This window comes from Phaethon aethereus (genome assembly GCF_964289735.1).
Source record: "Phaethon aethereus genome assembly, chromosome: W".
Taxonomy (NCBI): Eukaryota; Metazoa; Chordata; class Aves; order Phaethontiformes; family Phaethontidae; genus Phaethon; species Phaethon aethereus.
Genome location: NC_138581.1, coordinates 4,904,609 through 4,928,098, shown reverse-complemented (window position 1 = coordinate 4,928,098; position 23,490 = coordinate 4,904,609). Strand labels below are relative to the sequence as shown.

Here is a 23,490-nt window from a genome sequence, read left to right as displayed (position 1 = left end):
GTTATCTGATTTCAGATACCAAATTTCAAAATTTCCAGACAGCTTGGGTACGGTGATGTTTCTATCAGCCAGCAAGCCCAGCAGTCTTCAAACTGGTATTCCCCCAACATCCCATCTATAAATGCGCCACAGATGCAACTGCCAGTGAAAGCAGTGTCACATGAGGCATTGAGTGGCTCACCCTAACTTCTGAGGAAGAGACCAACAGCAGATATCACCTTAATTTCATCCCAGCAACTTCTCTCAACAGCCAAATGATACAAAGAGAGAGGAGATGGAGGCAGAACTCCATCCAGTTTGCAAGCTGCTGGGAAAGGTTAGTTTCCACCTGGCATTCCCCTGCTACTTTTCCTCAGTCTCACAGTCAAACAGGGTAAAGAAAATAAAGTGTTTCAGTATTCATAAAAAATACCTTGAAGTACTATAGCAGCTTTATAGTCATGTCACATAAAAGAGAACTTGTGTTAAAAGATAATAAGGATATTCAAGAATTTACTGAGAACTTCATGTTGCGTGCTTCCATAGATGGTTGCATAAGCTTGATAGCAACGTCAGCTCTTTTATTTCAGATGCAGGTAGTAAGCATGATTCTGGATGCCATAATCAGAATGCAAATGAATAAAATAATCCTTTACATTAAGATTAAGGAAACAGCATTGCAAAATACTATTACCCTGCCTGCTGCCTTCTGTGCATTTCTGCAAGTTAATCAAGGTGAAATGTGCAGTCAATCACACCTTGAAACAGCTAACATTTTATACAGAAATTCCACAAACTAGCATTTTGTTACAAGATGGATTTCATTTTATTAGAAGACACAGGCTGGCTTCAATATCATAGTCAGCAAGATTTTAAATTGACACCTCCACTAAAAATGTTTGGGAGTGTAAGAAAAATACGTAGTTTTTTCTGTTAATGAAGAAATCTTACATATGCTTTTGAAAGAAGTCTCACAAAAGTGAGTTTTACTGGGAGTAGTTAAACAATGGCTTTTGCAATATTTTTGCCCTAAAGCTGAATCTACATTCCCTTTAAGGCAACAACCACCATTTGCATGGAAACATGGCTAGTCTGATCTACACGTTTTAGCTTATTACTCCATTTACAGACATATCAAAGTGGACACTCATTATAATCAACAAGGGTTTATGGAGGCTTAACATATGCTTAGTAGCATTTATAATTATGGTGCAAGACATATTACTTCCAAGAAACCCTACCAACTTATTTTCTTTTGGTGTTTCAGCAATATTGCAGAAGACTGCAGCCTAGCTATTAAAATGCTTTTCACATCACTGAATTAAGATTAGACATTCAAGTTATGTCATGTAAATGACATCAATTTTCTGTTAAGAGAAGTTCTTTACAGCTGCACAGTCCAATAAAAAGCTTTTTTAATGCAGAAGACGAAAGCCATTTTATTTTTAATATTTCTCCATGAACACAATGAGTAGTTTGACAGAACTTTAAGGAAGGAAATCAGACTGGATAATTCAAGTACTTTTATATTCCAGAAACATTATTTTCCCTGAAATTCATATTGAATTTGAAGATCATAAGAAGTTTTACAGGGGTTTTTTGTTGCTTATTGTTAAACTACAGCAACCATGATTCATAAGCAGAAACATGGCTCTAAAGCATTAATCCGTAGGTGTATCTGGAATGGCATTCATTTCACAGGGATGATGATGTTAAGGAGTCCAGGAAATGCTGACATGCTGCTGAAATTAAGGGCAGGCATGTTTCAGAGCAAAGTAAGGGATCAAACATCTCTCTCAAACAAGAGATACATGATTCTCCACATTTCCCCTGCCAAAGCTACCTGCAATTTTAACAGTCACTGTACTTACATATATGAAAGGTAACCAAGAACGCTTGTTAAACTCTTGACATGGGCCTATAATAAGCACCAGCAACTGTAGCTTCTAGGGCAACCACAATGGCTCAAGTAGTGAGCCCTACACTTGAACCCACAGCAGCAATCCAAGTCAACTCAAAAGTTCTAGTCAGTCTCTGCCTAAGACCTCTGCTTCAGCCCCACTGGCTTCCAGACATTTTCTGAAGTGTGTGAAGGCTATAGAGGGAAGGGAGGCACCCAGGATCAGCCCCACAAATCCTCGCTCCTGGCTTTAAGCCAGGATACTGGCTGGATACTCACAGCAGAGAAGCACATTTGTGACATCTTTTGCAATAAACTTGCATACTTCCTGATTTGCAGTGGGCAAGAAGTGTGTAACACTGATTAAGAAAGAGCAACTTGTGTCTTGGGCTGGTTAAAGACCTCTATGCTGACCCTAAATACAAATACAAATGTATTCTGGAAACTGATGTAACTATACATAAAAAACTGCAAGTCCTGGGAAAGAATGAAGATGTCACTAGTTAAATCTGTGCTAGTAGTACAGCACAGTAAGAGCAGCTCTGAAGAACACAACAGTCGGTGCAAACAGCATGTCTATCAGGTCCGCAGTATTACGGGGATTTTTCTTTGGACTAACTCTGGCTCCTAAATTAGTCTTGACAGTGAAAATCCTACATCAGATACTTGCATTCATTTCACATAAGATGCTCAAAACAAAGCCTGACCTATTTCATTGCAGCCTCATTTTTTAAGTACCATAAACTGCATTATCTCCTTCCTCTCCCCCATCGCTGTATCTCAGCACAATCATTAATTGTTAATTATTCAAGATACAACAAACTTTTAAAGGTACCACAATAGGCTTCAGTGGTCTGAAAAAGTGACTATGCATCTAGGAGGACCAGGGGAATTTCATACAGATACAAGATAACAGTATGTTATCATAGGTTATTGAGAGTATTTTACCAGAGTTTATCTTATTTAATATACTCAAGGTTAACTGCCACCTAAAGATCACTACATCACTAACAGAAACTTCTCAATATCTATTCTGTCCACCATTTTAAGCTTACCCCAGATCAACATGCAGAATTTGACTTCTACATCAACCCCCCAAACTGGTCAGCATAAACAATACAATGTTATTAACACAGCTAAAATAAAACAGAGTACAACAGAGTGTTTGGCAATGTGCTTGAAGAGGACACATGAAAACAGCTCTTGGTGTTTTCTTTTTGGCTAACTATTTAGCACTAAGCACTGCTTCACCTGGTAAACAGGCTAACACTGTCCATTCAGACTGTAAAAATAAAGCAAGAAGAGTGGAAAGACACCAAGTCTGGTATGAACGAGAGATCCAATACATACAAGAATGAGACTTAAATTTCTGCATTTTTAATATGGTATCCAAACCAAATTGCTCTTCACATTTGAATTGCATGACTTCAGTACTGGGTATGCAAGAGCAAAAATTAAAAGTGGGACTTACTTTCAGCATTTATAAACCCTGATTTTCCAGTAAATTTTGTGTGATCTCCCCTTCCACGTAGGATGTATGAGCAGACTTCCATCTCTTCTCACTAAAAGTGAGGGTTTTTTCCACAATGGCCATGAAACTGATCACTAGTGTCACACAAATTAGGCATACTCCTTTGCCTATAAAGTGCTTTTTTTTTTTAACTCCCCCCAGAGATGAAACTAACACATTACTTCAATACCCGATTAAACACAAACTGAGACTGAAGCTGTTATCTTCTAAACTAGGGATCTGCAATGTTTTAAGGATAGCGTATGCTCCATCTTGTTTCCAATTTAAAGTCAGGATGCCAGCAGAAACTTAGGGAACCCAAGAGATGTACTCTCCCTCTCGTTACCCAAGTAATAATATATAACCAATTCTCTTATCTGCTGTATTTTTGCTGGTCTGCAAACCAAAGCTTCAAGCCAAATCTCGGTGAGTTCAGAATTTGTTGGTAGCTGGAATTGTTTTCTCACAGATGGCTCTCAGAAGGAGCTGTAGTTTCCCACTCCTGGGCCAATTCTGTTCAAAAATGTGTTCACATGCCATCTCTGGCCTCCACACCAGACTGCTGACTTCTGTTCCACGTCCGTCTATGCCTGTGTAATCCCTTTGACATTCACCAGGCTGCTCGTGAGTGAGGATTATGGATAAAGGTATAAGCCATGTTTAAAAGCACACCTGTGAACAGCAGGTCTGAAAACCTTATCTCAAAATACAGGAAAGATACAGTTGTGCTCACCACATCTTCTCACCAACTCCCTAGTATTCCAGAAACTGGTAACCTACAGGATTCAATAAACACTACTTATTAATTAAGGGTTAATCTGAGGGTCTGGAAGGGTAGGCCTTATCCTGGACATTTTCACCACTATCTTGAAAAGTAGTGACTGTGGTTACAGCTACTTCCGAATCCTTTAACAAAGCTGAAGATTTGAAGCATGAAGAAGGCATGATGTAACAGCAGGTTCCTTTGAGTCTCTCCGTTTTCTTTCACTACAGCCTCTTGGTTACAACCCTTTGGTCATAGCTCCCCAGAACTTTCACTCTGAAGATCCAGAGGATGGCAGGGATGGTACGAACAAATATTAAAATGATCCTTTGCCCTGAGAATAGAAAAAATGCTGCCCCTACATATTTCATGCAAAACCAGGATTTGAGAGAACTCTGACCTCCTGCCTTTAGCCAGTCCTTAACGATTTACTAAAGTAAATTCAACTCTTCAAATTGCCCTAGTGGGCTTTCATAAGGCAGGTAGAGATCTCATACTACAGGAAATTGCAATCAACAAGAGAGCAGCAAACAATACTGCCATAAAAACGTCCCGCACATTAATCTATAAAGCAGCAGTTTCAGATCCCTCCTAAAGGTCAATTCACAAAATCTATTGGGGGGATGGGGGTGGGTGCCTTTGGCCAAAAGCAGGAAGAATCGGTTGTCTGAAAAGAACTTAAACCTGCAAACCAACTGCCTGGTATTCAAGCAGACACATTCAAATGTATTCTCTTAAAAACATAAAATGGCAGAAAAGGCCTCGAAGACATAAGGCAGTCTACTAGAGTCTCTTCCAAAAAATTTCTAGAGCTTTCCCAAAATGGACCATGAGTTATTATCAGCCAGATGTTGAACATTTAGAGAAGCTCCAGGCTAACAGATTCATTTCACAGGAAATCCAGTTTACAAATAAGATGAATGGGAGCATCAAAAGACATTTCTTCAGACTAGTTTGTTGTTTTTGTTTTTTTTTTTAACTACTGATACCTATTCTTTTGAGTGACAAAAGGGCAGTCCTGTGATTGGCCTGAAACACAGTTCCCTTTTCCCTCCACACTTCCCATGTTACTTTTGGCAAGCAACTCAGGTGCATATATAGTTTCAAACGGTATTTAGGTACCCAATTCCCACACAAAGCCTACCAATACCTATGCATATAGTGGTAAGTGATTATAGCGCTTTGGAAAATGCGGATCACAGCTCCGGCTCAAGCCTGGAAAAGAGGAGCTACCCTAAGAAGAGTTTTCTCTGCTACAAAGTTTACACTGGTGGTTGAGCCACCTACATAGCTACACCCTTTGAGAGACCTTGGAAAGAAGGCTAAAAGGGAGTGAAAACACTAAACAAAAACACATGTAAACACAAACAAGTTAAAAAAAAAAAAGCCCACAACATTTAACTTAGGAAAAAATAAGCCAACCTTTCTTAAACCTAAGACTGAGATAGGGCACTAGCACCATTGTCCTTACAGAAACTCATTTCTTTCCATGAGATTTTTATAACCAAGCTCCTCAGCTACACTACAGCCACTTCAACCCAAGCGGTCTTAGTGCTGGAAGGAGCCTTAGTGTAGGAAATTCTCTGGTGATTGCAGCATTTTTCCCACTGTTGGTCAGACTACAGTCAGTTCAGCCATCAGACCTTTCTCTACACTAAAGCCGAACTCACAGCAGTTCCTATTTAACTGACTTTTATTCCTTCTTTAGGAAAGTCTAGGTCAGGGGGAGTGGTTCAGTATGCATGTAGCATTCCCTCGGCGGCACTTCTGCAGGTGTGGATGCTGCAGAAGGATAATATTCTCCTTCCCAACAAAGATACTCACAGATTGTTCAAGAAACGCAAGGAAAAACGGAAACGATTTAGTCAGCTCTTTGTGTACACACCTTAAAATATGAAAGGCCTCCCCCACACCAAAAAAATCTATTACAGGAAGTCCACAAGTGCAATATAAAAAGCATTCAACTGAAGATAAAACAGGTCTGAACAGAAATACTGGATTTCATGCTTCACAGGCACAGTTTTCCCGGTTAGAAAGCGGTTAATGACTCTACAAAAATTCCGTAACTATTAGTATTTTCAAAGATTCAGTAATTATTCAGCATTCTCCCTTCTGTTTCCAGTAAGGGCACCGCGGCGCTGGGCCCTCCCGAGGGTGCGGAGCCCCGCCAGGCGCCATGCGAGCCTCCGGCTCCGGGCCCGGCTTCTCGCCCGGTCGGGCCACAGGCAACAACCTGAAACGGCTTTTTAAAAATGTCGGGGGGTGGGGGAAGAACCCCACCAACATCAGAACCCACATGGCGGAGGTAGAAAGCAGGCTCGCCGAGCCCCAAGCCCTCCCCGCCCCGGGGAAGTGACAGGGAGGGTTTTCCTCAGGCACAGACAGCCGCGCTGCCGGGGACGCCGCCGGCTCCCGCCGCCCCCCGACCGCGTTTCAGGGCGGCCCCGCTTCCTCCCCGGGGAAGGCGCAGGCGGCCGCGGGGGCCCCGGTAGTTTCTGGACGGCCGTTACGGGCTGATGGCTCACCACCTCCTCCCATATCCCCCAAGCACCGAGGGCTGCGACGGGGGCTCCCCGTGAGGAAAGGCCGGGGGCGGGGGGGCAAGGGCCCCCACCCGCCACGGGAAACAGCCGGACGACATTTTGGCCCGCGTTTCCCCCGCCGCCGCCTCTCTCCCTCCTCACCCGCAGCTCCTCGAAATCCGCCATTTTCTACCCGCTGCTGCTCCTGCCGCCGCCGCCGTCACCGGGCCCCGCCGCCGCCGCCACCATCGTGCACCCTGTGCGCGCCCCCGGCACGTGACGAGGGAGGGCGGCTCCGGGAGGCGGTGCGGAGCCCCCGTCGGAGCCGCCTGCCTGCCCGCCACCGGGCCGCCTCTCCCCTACGGCGAGCCGGCCCCGAGGGCAATTGCGAGGGAAAAACAGCCTTTTTTTGTACACACACACAGATCCGCCAGTACCGGGCCGCTCTCCCCGTCCGGGGATGCCGACAGGACCGCAGTCCCCCTCCGCCGGCCCCGGAGTCCCCAAACCGGTGGGGAAGCGGCAGCTCCGCAGGCCCAGCCGGGCTCCGGGGGCACCGACGTGAGAAGGGAGCACTCTCTCTCCCGAATTAACACCGCAGAGGACGTTCTAGCTCAGCGGTTAAACAGAATTGCTATGCACACACACACAAAAAAGGAAGAAGAGCAAACAACGCAGTCTTGCAATTGAAGCAAGTTAAACCTAAAAGGTTGGGCTTGCGCTGTAATTGTCTAGCTTGCTTAGTTTTCTCCATCTCGTCAAAAACATCCTCATAATTTGTGTTACAATTATGATGTGGCACGTTTTATTAATAAAAAATGAAGCGAAAAATGTCACTGGCAGTAAGCTGCAAAATGGGATAATGGGTTTCCTGCTGTAAGGGAAACGTTGAGACATTTACAGAAAAATAAACACCGAGGTGCAGCTGAGAATATTATTTTCAAAAGCAGCCAGAGATCATTATCTAGTCACAATAAATACCTAGTCACAATATTCAGTTTCATTGGCAACTGGGTCATTAAACCAAACAACTGATTTATTGCAATAAAAAAAGGCAAAGACTGAGCCAACAAACAGGCCAGAAGCCAAACCAACTCGAACAAGAAGTTCAAGAGAGACATTGGGAAGAAAGAAAAGAAAGTCTGAAACGCAAAATGTATTTGCCCACATTCACCAAAAGGCAGCAGTTTTGGCATGATTGACGGATCCAGAGTTTAACTAACTACAACCATAAGTATCACAGAGCAAATACGAGTACAGAAAACCAGGAGCTTCTTAACAGACATGTCGGCAGCAAGCTCTGCTAGAAGGGATTCTGGCAGATGATTTTGGGAACAAATAGTTGAGCTTTTACAGAGGGCACTGATGCCCGCCATATACACTGGCTACGGTCACTCAAGATCACTGAAGTTCTGGACACACAGGAACTCAATAATTAACATTATTAGTGGTAATTTCACAATAGCCCCTTGAGACAGGCTTTCCTTTTCATTTACGATCAGCTAATCCAAGATAAACCCTTAGTTCTGCTAAAGTTTTTAACCATAACCACAGCTAGATAGTCCTTCTCTGCATAAACTGGTTCTGTGCTTAGTCTCATAATCGTCATTTCTTTGAAGATTGAAACATAAGGACTTTATTAATTTTAAACCTCTTTTGTTAGTCAAAACCAGGAATTTGCAGCCGAATAATGCGTGCTGTCTGCCACACCACTGCACAAGTTCAGCTCCTAATTCCATCAAATATTTCTTTTTCCCTGCAATTCAATACCTGACTAAAGGGGCAACCTGCAGGTTAGGGTCTCCTTAGATCATCAAAGCACACACCAGCAGAGGCCAGACCAAAGCCTTCTCTCTTCTTCTTTAAGCACACTCTCACATGTTTCTTCCTTCAAATACGCCAAGAAACACATCAATGTCCAAACTCACACCAGAGATGGGCTTTTCTTTTCTCATGTACACTCACCTCTCACTTCATAAACACATCTTTCAGCCTTCCCATTCATCTCATCCCCAATATCTGCCAGAATAAGAGCGAACAGATTATAGTCTGTGTTTTAACACCTGACATGCCTAAAATAATAAGAGTTTTCATATTAGCTTATCCTAATTTTTTTGCTTGAATAGTTCCTTAGAGTTCTTCTCTTCATATTTTGTTTTCCCCCAGCTTTCTCTCATAACCTTTCTCCTGCTCATCACCAGGTCTATACCCTTGAAAAGAAACATGTACTCGGTACTTCTGGTCCTCCTCAAGCTTTCTCCTAGATCCCTACTCCGCAAAAGCGGAGGGCACAGGCCTATCCTCTCCCATTCCATTATCTCCACACCAAGGTTTCTCTCAAATCTCCCTCTTCTGGATTTTCCAGTAACCAGAATCAGCCTTCCCTTTTGCTCTAGTTCATCAAAATCCCACCAGTTTTTCAAAATACCTCGCACACACATCAACTGCAGACTTAGACTCCCCAGATACCAGGCCATCTTAAAAGTTTCCCAAAAGTTTAAGCCTCTCCAATATTTCTCTTTCTACCAAACTTTTAAGAAGCTTACCTCAAGGGTCAGACACTCTTCCAGCTTCTGATACTCCTGCCGCTGCTTCTTCTTCTTGTACCTCCATTTCCAATACTTCTTCCTTCCCCACCTCTTTCTGTTCTCACAATCCCCTGCTGCAGCTCCTAAAGCATTTTCTACACTCTCCCCTTGAGTTCTTTCTGATTTTCCAGTACAAGCTTTCAAACTAGGCCCAGCACTAGCCATCACAGGAACAGGCAACCTGCTCTTCTTCAAGGCAAGCAGCTTGTAATTCTATCTGACAGAATATCACCACAGCAGTTGCCAGGAGGACTTCCCCAATAGGCTCTACTTAGGGTAAGAGGGGAGCCTGTAGGTGCTAAGCATCCTGCCCCTAAATTGAGTTAGGCTTTGGGGGGGGGAGAAGTCTATCTGTGCTTCTCTAGTAATCTTTCTAGGACTATGCACAGTACATCCATACAAGCCCTGACTCTTCCCACAGCTGTGTCACCTACTAAAATTGGGACATCTGATCACATAAATAAACTCTCCCTGCTTCCCACAAACACACTGCAGACAGTTACAACAAAACAACAACAACAAAAAAACCCACAACCCACCCTACAGCTGCTCCAGCTTTGCAGTAATTACACTCATCAGCATTACACCTCAACAAACTCCTCCTGTGATGCTTAACCAGCTGCTAACAGACAACTGAATATGAATTACAAGCAGTGACAGGATTAGGGGTGTCTGGGATGACTGGGTTGAAGGTAGATTTTTTGTGTGTGTGCACTGTGTTTAAAGGAAAGAACTTTATAAAACAGCCTGAGGCTTTTGCATCATCCTTCCTATCCCATAGCCATTTAATTTTTAATGTAACACTAGAGAAAATGAATGGCAAAATTGTAATGGGGTGGTCCTCAGTGCCCACACCTCTCGTGTTAGGTAGAGAACTGTCAAAGCACAGAAGGTCACAGCCCTCCTTAATTGCTCTGCTGCTGACAGAAATATGGGCTCTGATTACAAGACAAGATATTCTGTGTAGGATACTTTATTTATTGGAGTGAAATTGTTCATGTAGGTGCTTTGTATCTGCGCTTTCTGGGCAGCTAATTGACAAAACTGAGCTTAGATAGGATATAATCTTCTATCTGCTATGTCAAGAAATACAGTGAAGTTGTATGAGTGGTGAAACCCTGGCACAGGCTGCCCAGAGAGGTGGTAGATGCCCCATCCCTGGAAACATCCCAGGTCAGGCTGGACGGGGCTCTGAGCAACCTGCTCTGGTTGCAGATGTCCCTACTCAGGGCAGGGGGGTTGGACTTTAAAGGTCCCTTCCAACCGAGACTATTCTACTATTCTATGAAGTTATATATAGTTGTATATAACTACAGTGATGTCAGACTCAATAGATAAATTATGTTTAGCAGAAAAAATGCAAATTAGAAACCTCATTTATTCTTTACAGTCTAATCAGTTTTGATGATGAAATACATGTTAATTAGTTTTGCTTGCCTAGCCTAACATACTAGGGTGATACACCTATATTTTGGTTATAAGTGTAGCTGGGAAATATTTACATGTTTGCTATAAAGTTGTTTACCTGACCATTATTATTTTTATTAAATGATGTCTGTTGAATATAAGGTGCCTAGATAATGAGTGCCCTAGCAAGGTTTCTCTGTAAGTTCTTGTATTGCCTGGGGACACCTTGATCCTGCCAACCAGCACTGTTCAGCTGCAGAAGCCTGCCCTTGCAGATTTAACCACCTAAGCTTTTGTGGGTATTTCACCATCTTGAACACAGCCTTCCCTGGCTGTGGGTGTGCATTTGTCTCCAAGGACAGTTTGAGAGATTTGTTCACAAACATATGGTGACAATTACCCTCAAGTTTTTGTTCTAAGGATTGAAAATTCTCTTTATCCATCAAAACAGTAGCAAACCACATATTAAGATACCACTACCCCTTTAAGAGGCACGGTAGAAAACTCTCTCCAGTTAAGCAAAGCCAAGAACCCAGGCTGTTCTCTCAACTGTAATGATATAATCTTGGAAACCTAACTGGGATGGCTTGAATCCTAACTTCAATTACAGGAACTTCTCTTTCAGCGCTATAAAAAAGCAGCACTTAATAATGGAAAATGAGCACATTACCTACTCTACTACCACAAAATTAAACACAAAGTCTAGTAGGAGAGGACCTAAGTTAGATGCAGGAACGTTAATCTGATCCACTTGGAAAACTCCATGTTTTATGGGACAAATTTAATAAAAAAGATAGGTATTAAATTACATGCTTCATAGGGTGAAAGTACATTACATCTTCAGCATGGCTAACTGAGCAGTTAACTTACACTGAGGTCATGTTTTTGCTTAGGACATCCTTGAGATTAAGACATACTGAAAAGAGAGAGAGAAGGCTTGTAAGAGGTATGTGCAGTTGGAGACACTTAGCGAAGGGAACTTGAGGGAACAGAAAGCTTGTGTTGGCATATACTGGATTGCAAAGGTTTAAGAAAAGGGCTGGAGAAACGTTGCTGAGGAGGAACAGCATTGCACCAAAAGGATAAGGCCTTTTGGGGTGTTGATGGTCATACTGAGGAAACAGCATTTGGAGGAAGGTCTGGACAACACATCCTTGAGGATGCTAAGCAAGCGTAGCATGGCACAGATGTGAACAATCTGGTAGTTACCCTTTCCAGGAACAGCTGATGGAACTGAGTAGCTGTTGGTCTCCAACAGGCAGGACCTGGGGAGGGCCTGCACCTGCAGCTGCCCATCTGGGAAGCGCTCACATACCAGAGGACAGGGTGTTTCCAGAAGATCACTTTTCCTCATTTTGACCATTGCTGTTCCACTTTGTGCCCTGTTGCGGCTGTCACCAAGCAAGCCTTTTGCATGCTCTAACCTCCCTTCCATGTATTTTCAGGGATATTTTATTTTAATGTTCTCTTCCAGCTGGACTGAGGACAGTTTCCAGAAGGTACAAATCACCCCAACAGTAATTCACATCCTGAGCCCAGGAGGCTGCACCAATCAGTCAGTCAAGTTTAACAACGGCCTTCAGGTGCTCTGAAGAGGGCCCTCCTCACAGCCCTGCATTCCCTCAGCACCAGCATGCCATCAGCCTCCATTTTAAGGCCCACCACCATCCTTGATGTGAAGGGCAGACTGCACTCTACTTCTTCTCGGACGCACCTCACCTGTCTAGGTAAGCTGGACATGTTTAACAGTGGGTTATGCTGGGCTGGTTTGGTTTGGTTTGGTTCGGGCTGCACCGCCCCGGCCTCTCAGTTCAGCATCCCTGTCACTCCCCTCACAACCCGACAAACGACTCTGCCTCCCTGCTCAGGTGAGCCTAGAGGCGATTGGCCGGCACTACTGTCAGCCCCGCCTCTCCTCCCCACCACGATTGGCCCATGGTTTAAACGACCACCCGCTGCTCTACTCGTGATTGGGCAGTTCTTCGGGCAATCTTTCACTCTCCGGTATCTCGATCGGCTGCGTGAGCTCGACGACAGAGGGCGGGTCTCCCTCTCACGGCGCCCGCGGGCCTCCGTGAGGTGCGGGGCAGGGTGTTGTCGGGAGTTCGCTGTGACTTTGCCCGCGGTCTGTAGCCGCCCGTGGCCGGGCCGGCTGCCCGCCGCGATGGAGCTCTCCTGCCAAACGCTGAGAACCACCTACCAGGCGAGAGAGGCGGTGAGAACCGGCAGGCAGGCCAGGCGGCCGCGCGTCCCCGTTGCTATAGAAATCGCGGGGGGGGGGCACTTATGCGCAGGCGCGGGGGAAGCGTTGCACAGACGCCTGAGGGAATTGGTGGCATAATGGTGGCGGAGCGTGGGCAGGTAGTGTGTGGGGAGGGCTGGGACTGGAGGTCTTCGGGGTCTTGGCTGTCCTTCAGGGTGTGGGCTTCCCACGGCCCCCCCTTCTCGTCTCCTTTGCAGAAGGCAAGTGCTTCTTGTCCTGTCAGCTCCTCAGGGTAGGGCAGGTCCGCTTGCTCCCCACAGCCCTGTGCGTTGCATGGTCATACAGGAGCAGATACAGCGGAAGTATACAAGTCCGTATTCCTTCCTCCCTCAGCTCCCTTCTCCATAAGTCATGGCTTACGTAAAGTCTCACCGTGCCCCCATCCCACGGATGGGTCAAGCTCCAGGAAGCCCAGAATCAGCAGGATTTTGCTAAATTTCTTAACCTGTTCTTTTGCTTCCATCTGCTGGTCACATTCAACTAGAGTAAGATAGGCTGTAGGACTCCTAGAAACCCTTCCCAGAAAGATGTTAGGTTCTCTGTACGCATACACAAATCCTCACTGTGCATAAATAGGATAGGATTGCTCGCAAAAAGGTAGCTTTGGGAGGGGTTCTTGGACCGAGTTTTAGGTTATGTCAACATCTTAGATTAGTTAATATATTTACCTAGGAATGAGACCCTGCAGGTCAGTCCTTTTCTGAACCCTAAAGTGGATTCACATGCCAGATACTGAGCATGGTGCCCTAAGGTGGGGTATTGAAACAGTGTTAATATGTAGAAGGAAGACTGGAGAAAAAGGTGTCTAATTTGTAACCTCAGCAATGGGGATTTGGGTGGCCATGGTCCCAAGGATGGTTTTGACTGCTAAATGCATAAACATTTGTGGGAACAGGACCCGGAGCTCAAGAACTCTTCCCTCTGAGCTGTACCACTGGGTATGGGTTGATTTGCTTTGTGAGATGAATTCTCCACATCTTTTTTGGCAGGATGGATGTGAAGACCAGATTTTATATTTTGGGTACAGTGTAGTTCACTGTTTTTAATTGTTAAATATTTTTTATGTTTGTTCTGTAAATCACTCTTGACTAGCAGTATTTTTGTAATCTGCAGTAGAACTTTGCAAATTTATACAAATGAGTGAGAGAATTAATGCTTATTTATTAATTTGTAAATTCATCAACTTTAATTTGTATTGTTTAATAATTCATAATACTTTGTGTCCATTCATTTTTATGTATCCATAATATATAGCACTTCAAATTAGTGGCATCTTGGCAGTGTAAAACCTGGCTTCAGCAGTGTTCCTGTTAAAAGAGGGAGATAATAGTGGTCTGTAAGTGGCTCAGCATCAGAGCAAGAATTAATAAAAGACGGCATGTAACTATTGCAATGGTGGGAGAAATCAGAAGGTTTCTATTTTCAGTGCACCAAACTCAAACTGTAAAATGTCTTTAGAACTTAAACATAACACCTCTCGGATGCATCCTAGTGTTACTACTAGGACAGCCGTAACTTCGGCGGTGAGCTTGCTGTATGTCTTTAATTACGAAAGCTATTGTAATCCTTCTTGAGAAACTTTGCCAACTCTATTGTTTGCAGCAGACTTGTGTAATTTGGAAGAGAGAAGAGAGTAAAGAAGCAGTTTTTCTTTGTGCTGGGAAATGCTATTCAATGGCAGCCAAGTTATGTATTGTTTAAAACTCACCATTTCCCTTCCCTGCTTGTGTTTCTCAATGGTCAGCAAGCCAAACAATAATTGAACATCGGCCTTCTAAAAAGCCTGGCAAGGCTGCAGATATAACATGCAATGGGCTAGGGGAGAGGGAAAGCTGTGACGATACAGGGTGGTGGAGGAAGGAGGAAAACTGGACGAGTCCATTGTGCCACAGCTACTCTCTCTATCCTGGCATACGATGCCAGCTTGGTCTTGAGGAACCCCATACTTGGCAGCCCTCCTGGGATCCCAAAGGAAAAAGGGAGAAGGGGCTCTGCATGTGTATTATGATAAGATCTTTCCCTGTGTGATTACGGAGCTAACTGCTTGCCTCTTGTCTGACTTACCGATCACAGATCCCTCTGAACTCTTCTTACTGATTGCCTCAGTTGAATGGACAAGCATACATTACAGCAGTATAGTTATTATTTCCAAGCTTCTCAGACAGTGACTTACTCTGTAACTTTTTTCTCCATGCTATCAAACATGTTAATGCAGAAATATAGGGTCAAATGATAATGAAACATTATGGGGTTAGAGACTAGGTTGATTTATAATGTAAATGCATTTTAGTAAAAGGTATGGAAATGATTAAACCAACAATTGCATTTAAAGATGTATGTCTCTAACAGAGTGTAAATGGCTGCAAAGTAGATGCCACTCTTCTGTTAAGTTAGAAATAAATAAAATACACTATAAGTGTTGGAGCTAATTATTTACATGGTCAACTATTTAGTTTTTAAAACAAGATCACGCCTAAGTGCCTTAAGCTTTTATTAATTGCGTGGACCCCGAAATCCCCTATAGTAATTGAAAATTTAATTACATACATTTTTTGTTCTTTTAAGAGTGGAAGCTTATTAAACTTTAAACACTTAAACATCTATTGAAATACCAGTGGCTATAAACAACGTGCAATTCTAAATACTAATTAAACAAAGAAGACTAAATCACTATAAAGCTAAACTGAATTCTAAGTAACTTTGCACTCCTAAGTACTCCTATTTTTGTCATGCTGTGTAAGATTTATCATTTCTTCTCTAAACACAGCAGAAGTCCTGGGCAGTGTTAGCATCTGTCTGTACTGTAGCAGGCAGATTGTTTTGTGGACGTATTTGCAGTGGAGGTCAGACCCTAGAGAATAAACTGGAGTTCAGGAAAGGAGACCAGCATGGGCAGAGCGCTGTTTAAGAGGACAGCTGAAGCTGCTGGTGGCACTGACATGTGCAGAGGTTCATCTACCCCTTGGAAAGGGTACGTGGTAGCATAAGACTGGTGAAAGGCAGGGAGATGTGGGTCTATGGGGTTATGGTCAAAAAAGCAATGGTCCATGCACCATTGACTCACAAGATTTATGATTTGGTAACATTTATATGTTGAAGTGTTGTTTTACAGGAACTTCACAGAACTGGGACCAGAGTGTTTGATATCTGTTTTTCATGTCCAATCTAATGCAAGTCTTTGTCAGTTGATCAGCTGATTAACAACTTAGTTAATTTTCTTTGGACAGATGTCTGACGTCTCAAATTAACCCCTGCTTTTTGCATTTGTATTAACACAAGATAAAGACACAATGAACCTCTCAGTCTAAACGGCCTTCTGATTTTTAGATGGGGCTTTTTTTGATGTAAAGGTTCACTTTTGCTTCTGCTTGGTCAACACAGAAAGAACAACATTACCATCTTACGGTTGAAGTGGGTTGCTCGTACACAGACACAATGTTATCCTATACCCAAAGCAAGTCTCTACTTAGATTATTTGAGATGCTGCCCATCACTGTATCACTATTTTACTAGAACTTAAAATGCCTTTAGGGACAGCAGAAGTAACCTAGTGGGATGAACAGCAGCAGAAGACACACCAGATACAAACTCTTTTCAAGAAGAGTTCCAAGCATGGATTGTGAGCCCTGTCAGATCACCAGGCAGATGCAATTCCTTTCTCATCAGAGTATTACTGTAAATATTCAAACATGAAACACATGATGTGTTTGTCTTCTGTGGCAACCATTGTGTTTCCAACTGTTTTCAAATATTCAGAGGTATCTTTGATCTTGCCTTTTGATACGTGGGCAAACACAACAGTTAATGTTTCTCAGCATAAAGCAGCACGAGCGGTTGCATTTAGAAGAATGGACAGGTGGGACTCTCAGCAAGTGATGACTCCAGCTTCCTCCTTTGCACCTCCAAGCCTGTTTTGGACCATTGAGATCACCCAGGAGAAATGGTGAAAGGTCCACAATTCAAAATCTGTTCTTCAAACATCAGCACTTCTAAACAGTAAGAAGGAAAAGATCCTTTCATCCCAGGGTGTCAGTGTTTTCTCTTTGCTCATGACAGTTCTGAGAATTGGTTCATTTCTTGTTGCAGCACCTCTCAAGAACTGATCTACTTCATTCAAGAGTTACTGATCTACCAACTACTGATCTTACACAGCACTCTTCATCCCCAAAATGGTTTAGAAAAATAATCTTTGTACCACCACTGAAAGGCAAATGGTATTGTAGCTTCCTTATGGACTCAGAAACAGAGTGGCTGTGTAAGTTTATCAAGAGGATATCAAAGGTAGTAAAGGCTAGAAATAGGGTATGGTTTCTTCCTTTTTCCCCAGCCAGTTTGAGTCTTCTTTCTAGAAAATCAAAATAAAGATTCTAGCAATCTTTTATATTAATATGTGAAATACAAATACATTCTGACCCCACAGGAAGTGTTGTTAAAAGCAAACCCCAACCCTTTCTTAGTTGTGTCACTAGATGGCCCCACTTCTGAAGCAAACATCCCAGAAAATACCTACTATACTGGGAGACCTTTTGCCTGCTCAACCCAGTACTGTTTACAGGTTGGCAAACACATGGAGAGGTAGTTTAAAAAAAAAAAAAAAAAAAAACAACAATAGATGACTGTACTACCTCAAGTGTTTAAATTATCAGCAGAATGCTAGGTGGTATCCAGTGCTGAGTACAGAGCAGGTAGGTCTAATCTGACAAAGGAAGGGCACACTGAAGAGGTAAGTTGGTTTTGCAGTACATTGCACCACCCAAAAGCACCTTGGCTTGTAGGAATAAATGATTCTTCGGCATCCACAGTTTTCTATAATGATGCTTCCTTCCAAGAGACTGGGAAGGATAAGGTAATTGTCTTTGCGTGTGGATATTTCTTTTATGCACCTTGTGGAATTTGGAAACATAAACCTTGGTCAGTAGTAATTCTTTGCCTTGTTTGTGTGCCAGGCACTGGCAGAGAGCAGTAGAAGTCATTGCTACAGACCCCGGGGCTCTGTTTCCAGTAGGAAGAGGACAAAGATTTGTCTGTTTGTCACCTGCAGGTTCCTGACATTTGGGCTAAGGTTCTCCTTGGGGATGGATGCAGGCACTGTTCAGTTGGGGTAGAAGGTAGGGAAGCTGGGAGTGGAAGCGTGAGTCTGTGTTTGCATTACTGTGCAACGTGATCAGGAATATATATGTGCCATGCAAGCAACAGAAACTACTGCTCCTTCCCCAACCACTGAGTAAGTGCCACTCTTTCATGCTCACACTGGGTCCTTATAAACATAGAATGATAGAATATCTCAAGTTGGAAGGGACCCATAAGGATCATCGGGTCTGACTCCCAATGCTGAATGCCAGCATTCTAAAAGAGAGTGGAAATTATTTGCCTAAACATGGGTTTGGCCATACCTGTTTTTCCTGTGGTTCCAGCTTCAAATCCCAATGAGGCAGACCAGAGTCGATATGCTGATTTCTAGAGCTTTCCTTGTAGCAACTTCTGTTATGACCCTAAAATCTCAGGGTTTCTCTGCAGACACTCAGCGTATATGGTATGTTTCATCAGAGTAAGGCTTTGTTCCAGTATCTTACAAGATTCTTGTTTCCACTGCCCCTTTTCTTCTTCATACTGTACTTTATGCTCCCTCAGATGTAGCTTCACTGAATGATTACAGAGATGTTTTACACTGCCTTGTTTTTATCGCTGAACCATTTGTGAACGCCTCTGAGCTCTCCAATCTGTGTGAAGAAATCTATGGGACTGACTCCATATTGAAATTTCTGCATGTCGGGACCTGACTTTGGTCACTCCTGTGTTAAAACTGGGCAAGTTTGGTGTTATTCCAAACGACTAATTCTTCAAGTGCTCTGTATTTCACTTGTGTTTATATATCAAGGTCCATGAAATGGAAGGTGCCAACAGTGTACAGCTGGTCTTTGCAGTGTAGTAGTGCAGATCCCAGACCTTTTCTCCGTCCCCTCCCTTCTCCAAGCACTCAGAAAATGGGTTTCTAGTTGCAAGGGAAGGACACAGCCACGCTGGAGCATCAGGTTTTCTTGCACAGCCCTTGGAGACACTGTGCATGAGGTCTGCAAGAGTCCTACCCTGAAATTTGCAGCAGCCTGAGCATGTTAGAGATCCATAACCATAGTAAGGGAAGTAGGTTACTTTTTTCAACCTCAGTCATTTTCTCTTCTATAGGAAAAGGTTTCTACCCATCCAAGTAGCCGTGATAATGTGTAAGAAAAATTACCTTGAAAACTACTTTCTTGCTGTTTATTAACAGTGAGTTGTTTTACAGTTCTTACATGCTGTTGTCTTAATTTGTTTGTTTCCACAGGCTACATTTAGATGCTGTTTACAGCAATAAAGAGAATATTACATTTGATCTAGAGTTCTGTCTTGATTCACAGGATGAGATGCGAACAGAAGCTCGTCGAAAAAATCTCCTCATTCTAATTTTGCATTATTTAATGGAGGAAGGGTATGATTTTTTAAATAGTGTTCTACGTTTGTGGGTTTGTGTGTGTGTCTGACCTCCCATAATGTGCCCTTCTGTCCTCTGTTGGGTGGATGGACAGTGTGGCCCTCTGTCTTGATGTAAGAAAGAGGTAAACTGCTATTACATATCTTGGCAGTTTACATTGCAAATTGTTTTACTTTCTGGAACAAAAATGTCCTATATAATTTAAAAATACTGTAGAGCAATCAGCAAAGGTTTTTTCGCTAGAGCTTATGCTTTTGTAATAAATAGAGTTGTGGACAAGTTAAAAATACCATGTACTTACTAATGCTATTGTTTGCTTTTTCTCTCAAAAATCAGAATAAGATAATGACTGTCAGTTCTTTGTTTTGTTTTGTTTTTTTAATTACCAGGTATGTCGATGCTGCAGATGCTTTGGAACAGGAGACAAAATTAAGTTTACGTGGCTTTGAAGTTTGTGACAACATTGATCTTGAGACAATTTTGATGGAATATGAAAGCTATTACTTTGTAAAATTTCAAAAGTATCCTAAAATTACCAAAAAGGTCCTGGACACTGGTATGTAGCTGTTTTCTAAAAAGAAAGCTTTTGTTTCTCAAAGCCTAAAATGTTTGTTAGCCTGATATACTCACCGCACTTCTTGCGTATGTCCGTGTTTAATGTTTGAACTTTCTTATAGTTACAGAGCTATAGTTCTAGCACATAGGACACAAGAACTGAGAGATGGGGCTTTCAGCCTTTCTACTCTTCCTTCTCTCTTTATGTAGAGGAACAAGAAGGTGATATTTTTCTGTCTTTTAAAAACTGCTTTGATATTGGAAAATGCTATGTAAGTGCAAAGTATTATGGCATAGGTATATTCACTTTCTTCTCATGGGGAGAGAATATTAAGTCTTTTTTCTATTTTGGATTTAATTTTTAAATTAAAATAAACCACTTAAATGAAACATTATAACTTATCTCATCCAAGCTAGTGCTTAAAAGTTTATCACCACTAGTCTCATTAACGATGTTTTTCACATTTTCATGTACTAAAGGTAATGTGCCAAACAAGTAATAGGTTTATTTGCTCCAAAGGACTTGAAGTCTGAGGTGTAAATGAATGATATAGAAGAAGGCAAATCAGAATATGAGCATTCTGTTCTGACCCCGAGAGCCTGAATGGTTTTGTACTTGAGCACAAAATGTGACTCACAGAAGCTATAAGAACAACTGTATAATAATCAGTTATGAAGAGCTTGAAGGGTACAGAAAACACCAACCTACCTATTTGTCTTGTAAGAAAAATATGACCATCAGAGAAGGGGATGATTGGCCAAGGAACATCTCTGAGCAGTTGTCATTGTTTCATATGGCTGCCAGCAACTTTGAAATCACGGGTAAATGAAACATTATATAAATATAACAAAATTACCTGTATAGGTGAAATGATTTTGAAAGGCAGTAAAGGTACTAGTCATCGTTATATTCATGGCGTGCTCATGTAGGAGATCAGTACTAGCTAGAAGCAAACATTATCTGCATGAAAGAGATTTACATCTAGAACTTACCGATTGGTGTTAATATTAAGAGGAACAGCCTTGCCGGACAAAACCAGAGGGATTTGTTATGAATCAAGAGGGGAAAATGTATTACAAAGCATTTGTCACATCATTCTTAGTCAAACTGAGTGGTTAGCCAAGGCTCGCTCCGTGATCCAAGTGAAAAAACAATTCCCCAAAAGCCACTCTTAGACACTCACAAGCTTTCAGTACCCATTTTTTTGGTCAGTAAAGCTACTCAGACATGGGGCACTCTGCCATTACCCAAGCCCAGAATTGCAACCATGCTGGCAGGGATGTATGATCCTTTTTCCCTGAAGCCTAAGCATCCTCCCTCCTGCATGTGTGTCTCTAGAGAAGCTGCTGCCTGGTTCTTTGTCACCTGCCTTAAGTTGTGCCCATGGTCAGATTGTGGTATGCGCAGGCCAAACAAAATGATTAGTGTGGTGCTGCTTCCCACTAAATTCTTCGTAATGCTCTCAGCAAGTCCTACAGAATCAACTCGTTTCCATGCTGAGTTGCAGTTTGCAGTGTTGTAGATGTCCCCACAGGATTACAAGTTTCACCTGAGGGCTCTGCTGCCTTTAAGGACACCGTTGTTCCCAAGCTTTTTCAGTGAAACAGCCGTTTGGGAAGGATTATTTTATGTAAATGTACGAGAATCTGAGTGGGAGAGCATTGTACGGAGAACACTGGTAGGAGATGTATTTTGGAACAACTAGGTGCATTCTAGTATGATACACACCCCTGGTTTTATGAGTTCACATCTGGGCTTTGTGAGTTTGATATTTTGTGAAAAAAACTCTGCTTTGACAGAAAATGTTTCAAATGGTGTAAGTGCAAAAAATAACATAGTTTGATAACCACCATTGCAATGTGGCATTTACGCTGTCTTGGTATGTTGAATGTGATAAAATTACTATTAAGAGGAGTAAAGCAAATTCTTAATTCCCAATTCAGCAGTGGAAAAAAAAACTGCATCAAATAAGCATTCTGTGTGATACATTACATTAGTTTATTGTACTTAATCTGATTTCTGGTAGTGTCCATTTTACTGTGAAAATTAAATTGATTTTAGAATGTAAGCAAAGACACCAAAGACTGAATGAGCCTAAAATTTAACAAGCCTGAAGCCAAACTGCTTTCTCGAGCATCAGTTAGTTTTCAAAACATTTTTGCAAGCTTGCTTTGCTTATGTTCCTGCTGTTCCTGTTTATGCATTGTTACTTCCAAGGTCATTAATGTGTGGTCAAAAATATTTTTGACAGGGGAGGAAAAAAAAACCAAGTTGCCTTTTTTCATATACTTAATTATTTTCCATTTTAACATTAATTTTGCCACAGCAGAAAATAAACAACAGCTAAGAACTGGAGGAAGACCAAGAAGGTAAGAGAAATGTGTGGGGTTTTTTTCTGGGCAGAAAATTTTCCTATAAAATATGCAGCGTGGTTAAGATAATCTTGTGATACCATAGGAATACTAAAGCTTAGAGTCATGCTGCTGTGTGGTGCATTTTTCTGCATCTTTTAGAGGAAAATAGAGACTTATTTCCCAAATGGAGATGCAGACAGTTTACAAAGTTTCTGCAGTGTGGATAAGGTAGGGTGGTGTGTTTGAAAGCAGTGAGCATTGAACTTTGATGTGATTGAAATTAATGCCTTAACTTCAGTGGGAGCAAAGTTTTGAAGACTCTGCCTTTTAATCTTTTGGTATTTTGAAAGAAAAAATAAATTGTGAAAGCCTTTCAAGATAACTTTTTTTTTTTAATTCTAGGGCAGCAAGCTCTTCTCAGAATCTCCCAAGGCTCAAACATCAGACAGTGCAACGACCATTGTCAAAAACTTCACCTGGGAATACAACAGAATTTAAATCATCCACCAAGGACAGCCCCAAACAGGTTTAAACATGTTTTATCTTGGCAGCATTACCATTGAAATTAATGTGACTTTATTTTGAGAGGCAGCAAGACTATGTAAGTTACACAATAATACTGTAACTAATGGGGTTTACTAATTATGTAATTTAAGGATTATAGATGCAAGGCTTCAGGAGTGTATGCTTTCTGCCTGTGAGTTGGGGAGCAAGTCAAAGGCAAAAATTAGAGGAAAAGGAGTCATAGAATCCAGCCTATACTGAAAGCAACCAGAGTTTTCCCATTAACACCAGCAGATTCATCCTTTAGTGCCAGAAGCCAGACAAAGTAAGTAGAAAGTCTGGTGTCAGCTGTAAGCATCTTCACAGAACATAAGGTGTTTGAGATTGTGGGAGTAATTTGGCGCTGTAATTTTCAGTTTTGTGAGTCTCATTTTGGTAAGATTGCTGTGAAAGCTACTTTATTACCACCCCTTACAGAGGAGGGAGCAGGAACAGCAGGTGGGTGGGCAAGCACTGTGTTTGTTACAGCTTTTGAGGAACTGTGTGAAGGAGAGCCTCTTTATTTTTAAGTCCTTGTTCATATTCCTGCATAGGCTGGATCTCATCTCTGACCAGTTCTCTCACCCTTTAAAAAAATTAGCTTTTGGACACTAATGATTGCTATGAAGTGAATGT

The 23,490-nt window shown here is 42.2% G+C and overlaps 2 protein-coding genes across 4 annotated transcripts in view; one reads left to right on the top strand and one right to left on the bottom strand.

Moving 5' to 3' along the window:
- Window positions 1-6,860, bottom strand: part of LOC309415166 (E3 SUMO-protein ligase PIAS2) — a gene marked incomplete at both ends in the record, with an annotated part of 30,458 nt that extends 23,598 nt beyond the window's left edge. For all 3 annotated transcript variants that reach the window (XM_082012602.1, XM_082012603.1, XM_082012604.1), the window contains one exon: window positions 6,837-6,860. In XM_082012602.1, the coding sequence (XP_081868728.1) occupies window positions 6,837-6,860 (24 nt within the window). The remainder of the gene's footprint in view (window positions 1-6,836) is intronic.
- Window positions 6,861-12,833: 5,973 nt separating this feature from the next.
- The window catches only part of LOC309415254 (katanin p60 ATPase-containing subunit A-like 2), a gene marked incomplete at both ends in the record, with an annotated part of 31,740 nt that continues 21,083 nt past the window's right edge, over window positions 12,834-23,490 (top strand). Inside the window, 5 exons of the mRNA XM_082012720.1 lie at window positions 12,834-12,884; window positions 19,328-19,398; window positions 19,791-19,957; window positions 22,284-22,326; window positions 22,714-22,837. Coding sequence (XP_081868846.1) covers window positions 12,834-12,884; window positions 19,328-19,398; window positions 19,791-19,957; window positions 22,284-22,326; window positions 22,714-22,837 — 456 coding nt within the window. The remainder of the gene's footprint in view (window positions 12,885-19,327; window positions 19,399-19,790; window positions 19,958-22,283; window positions 22,327-22,713; window positions 22,838-23,490) is intronic.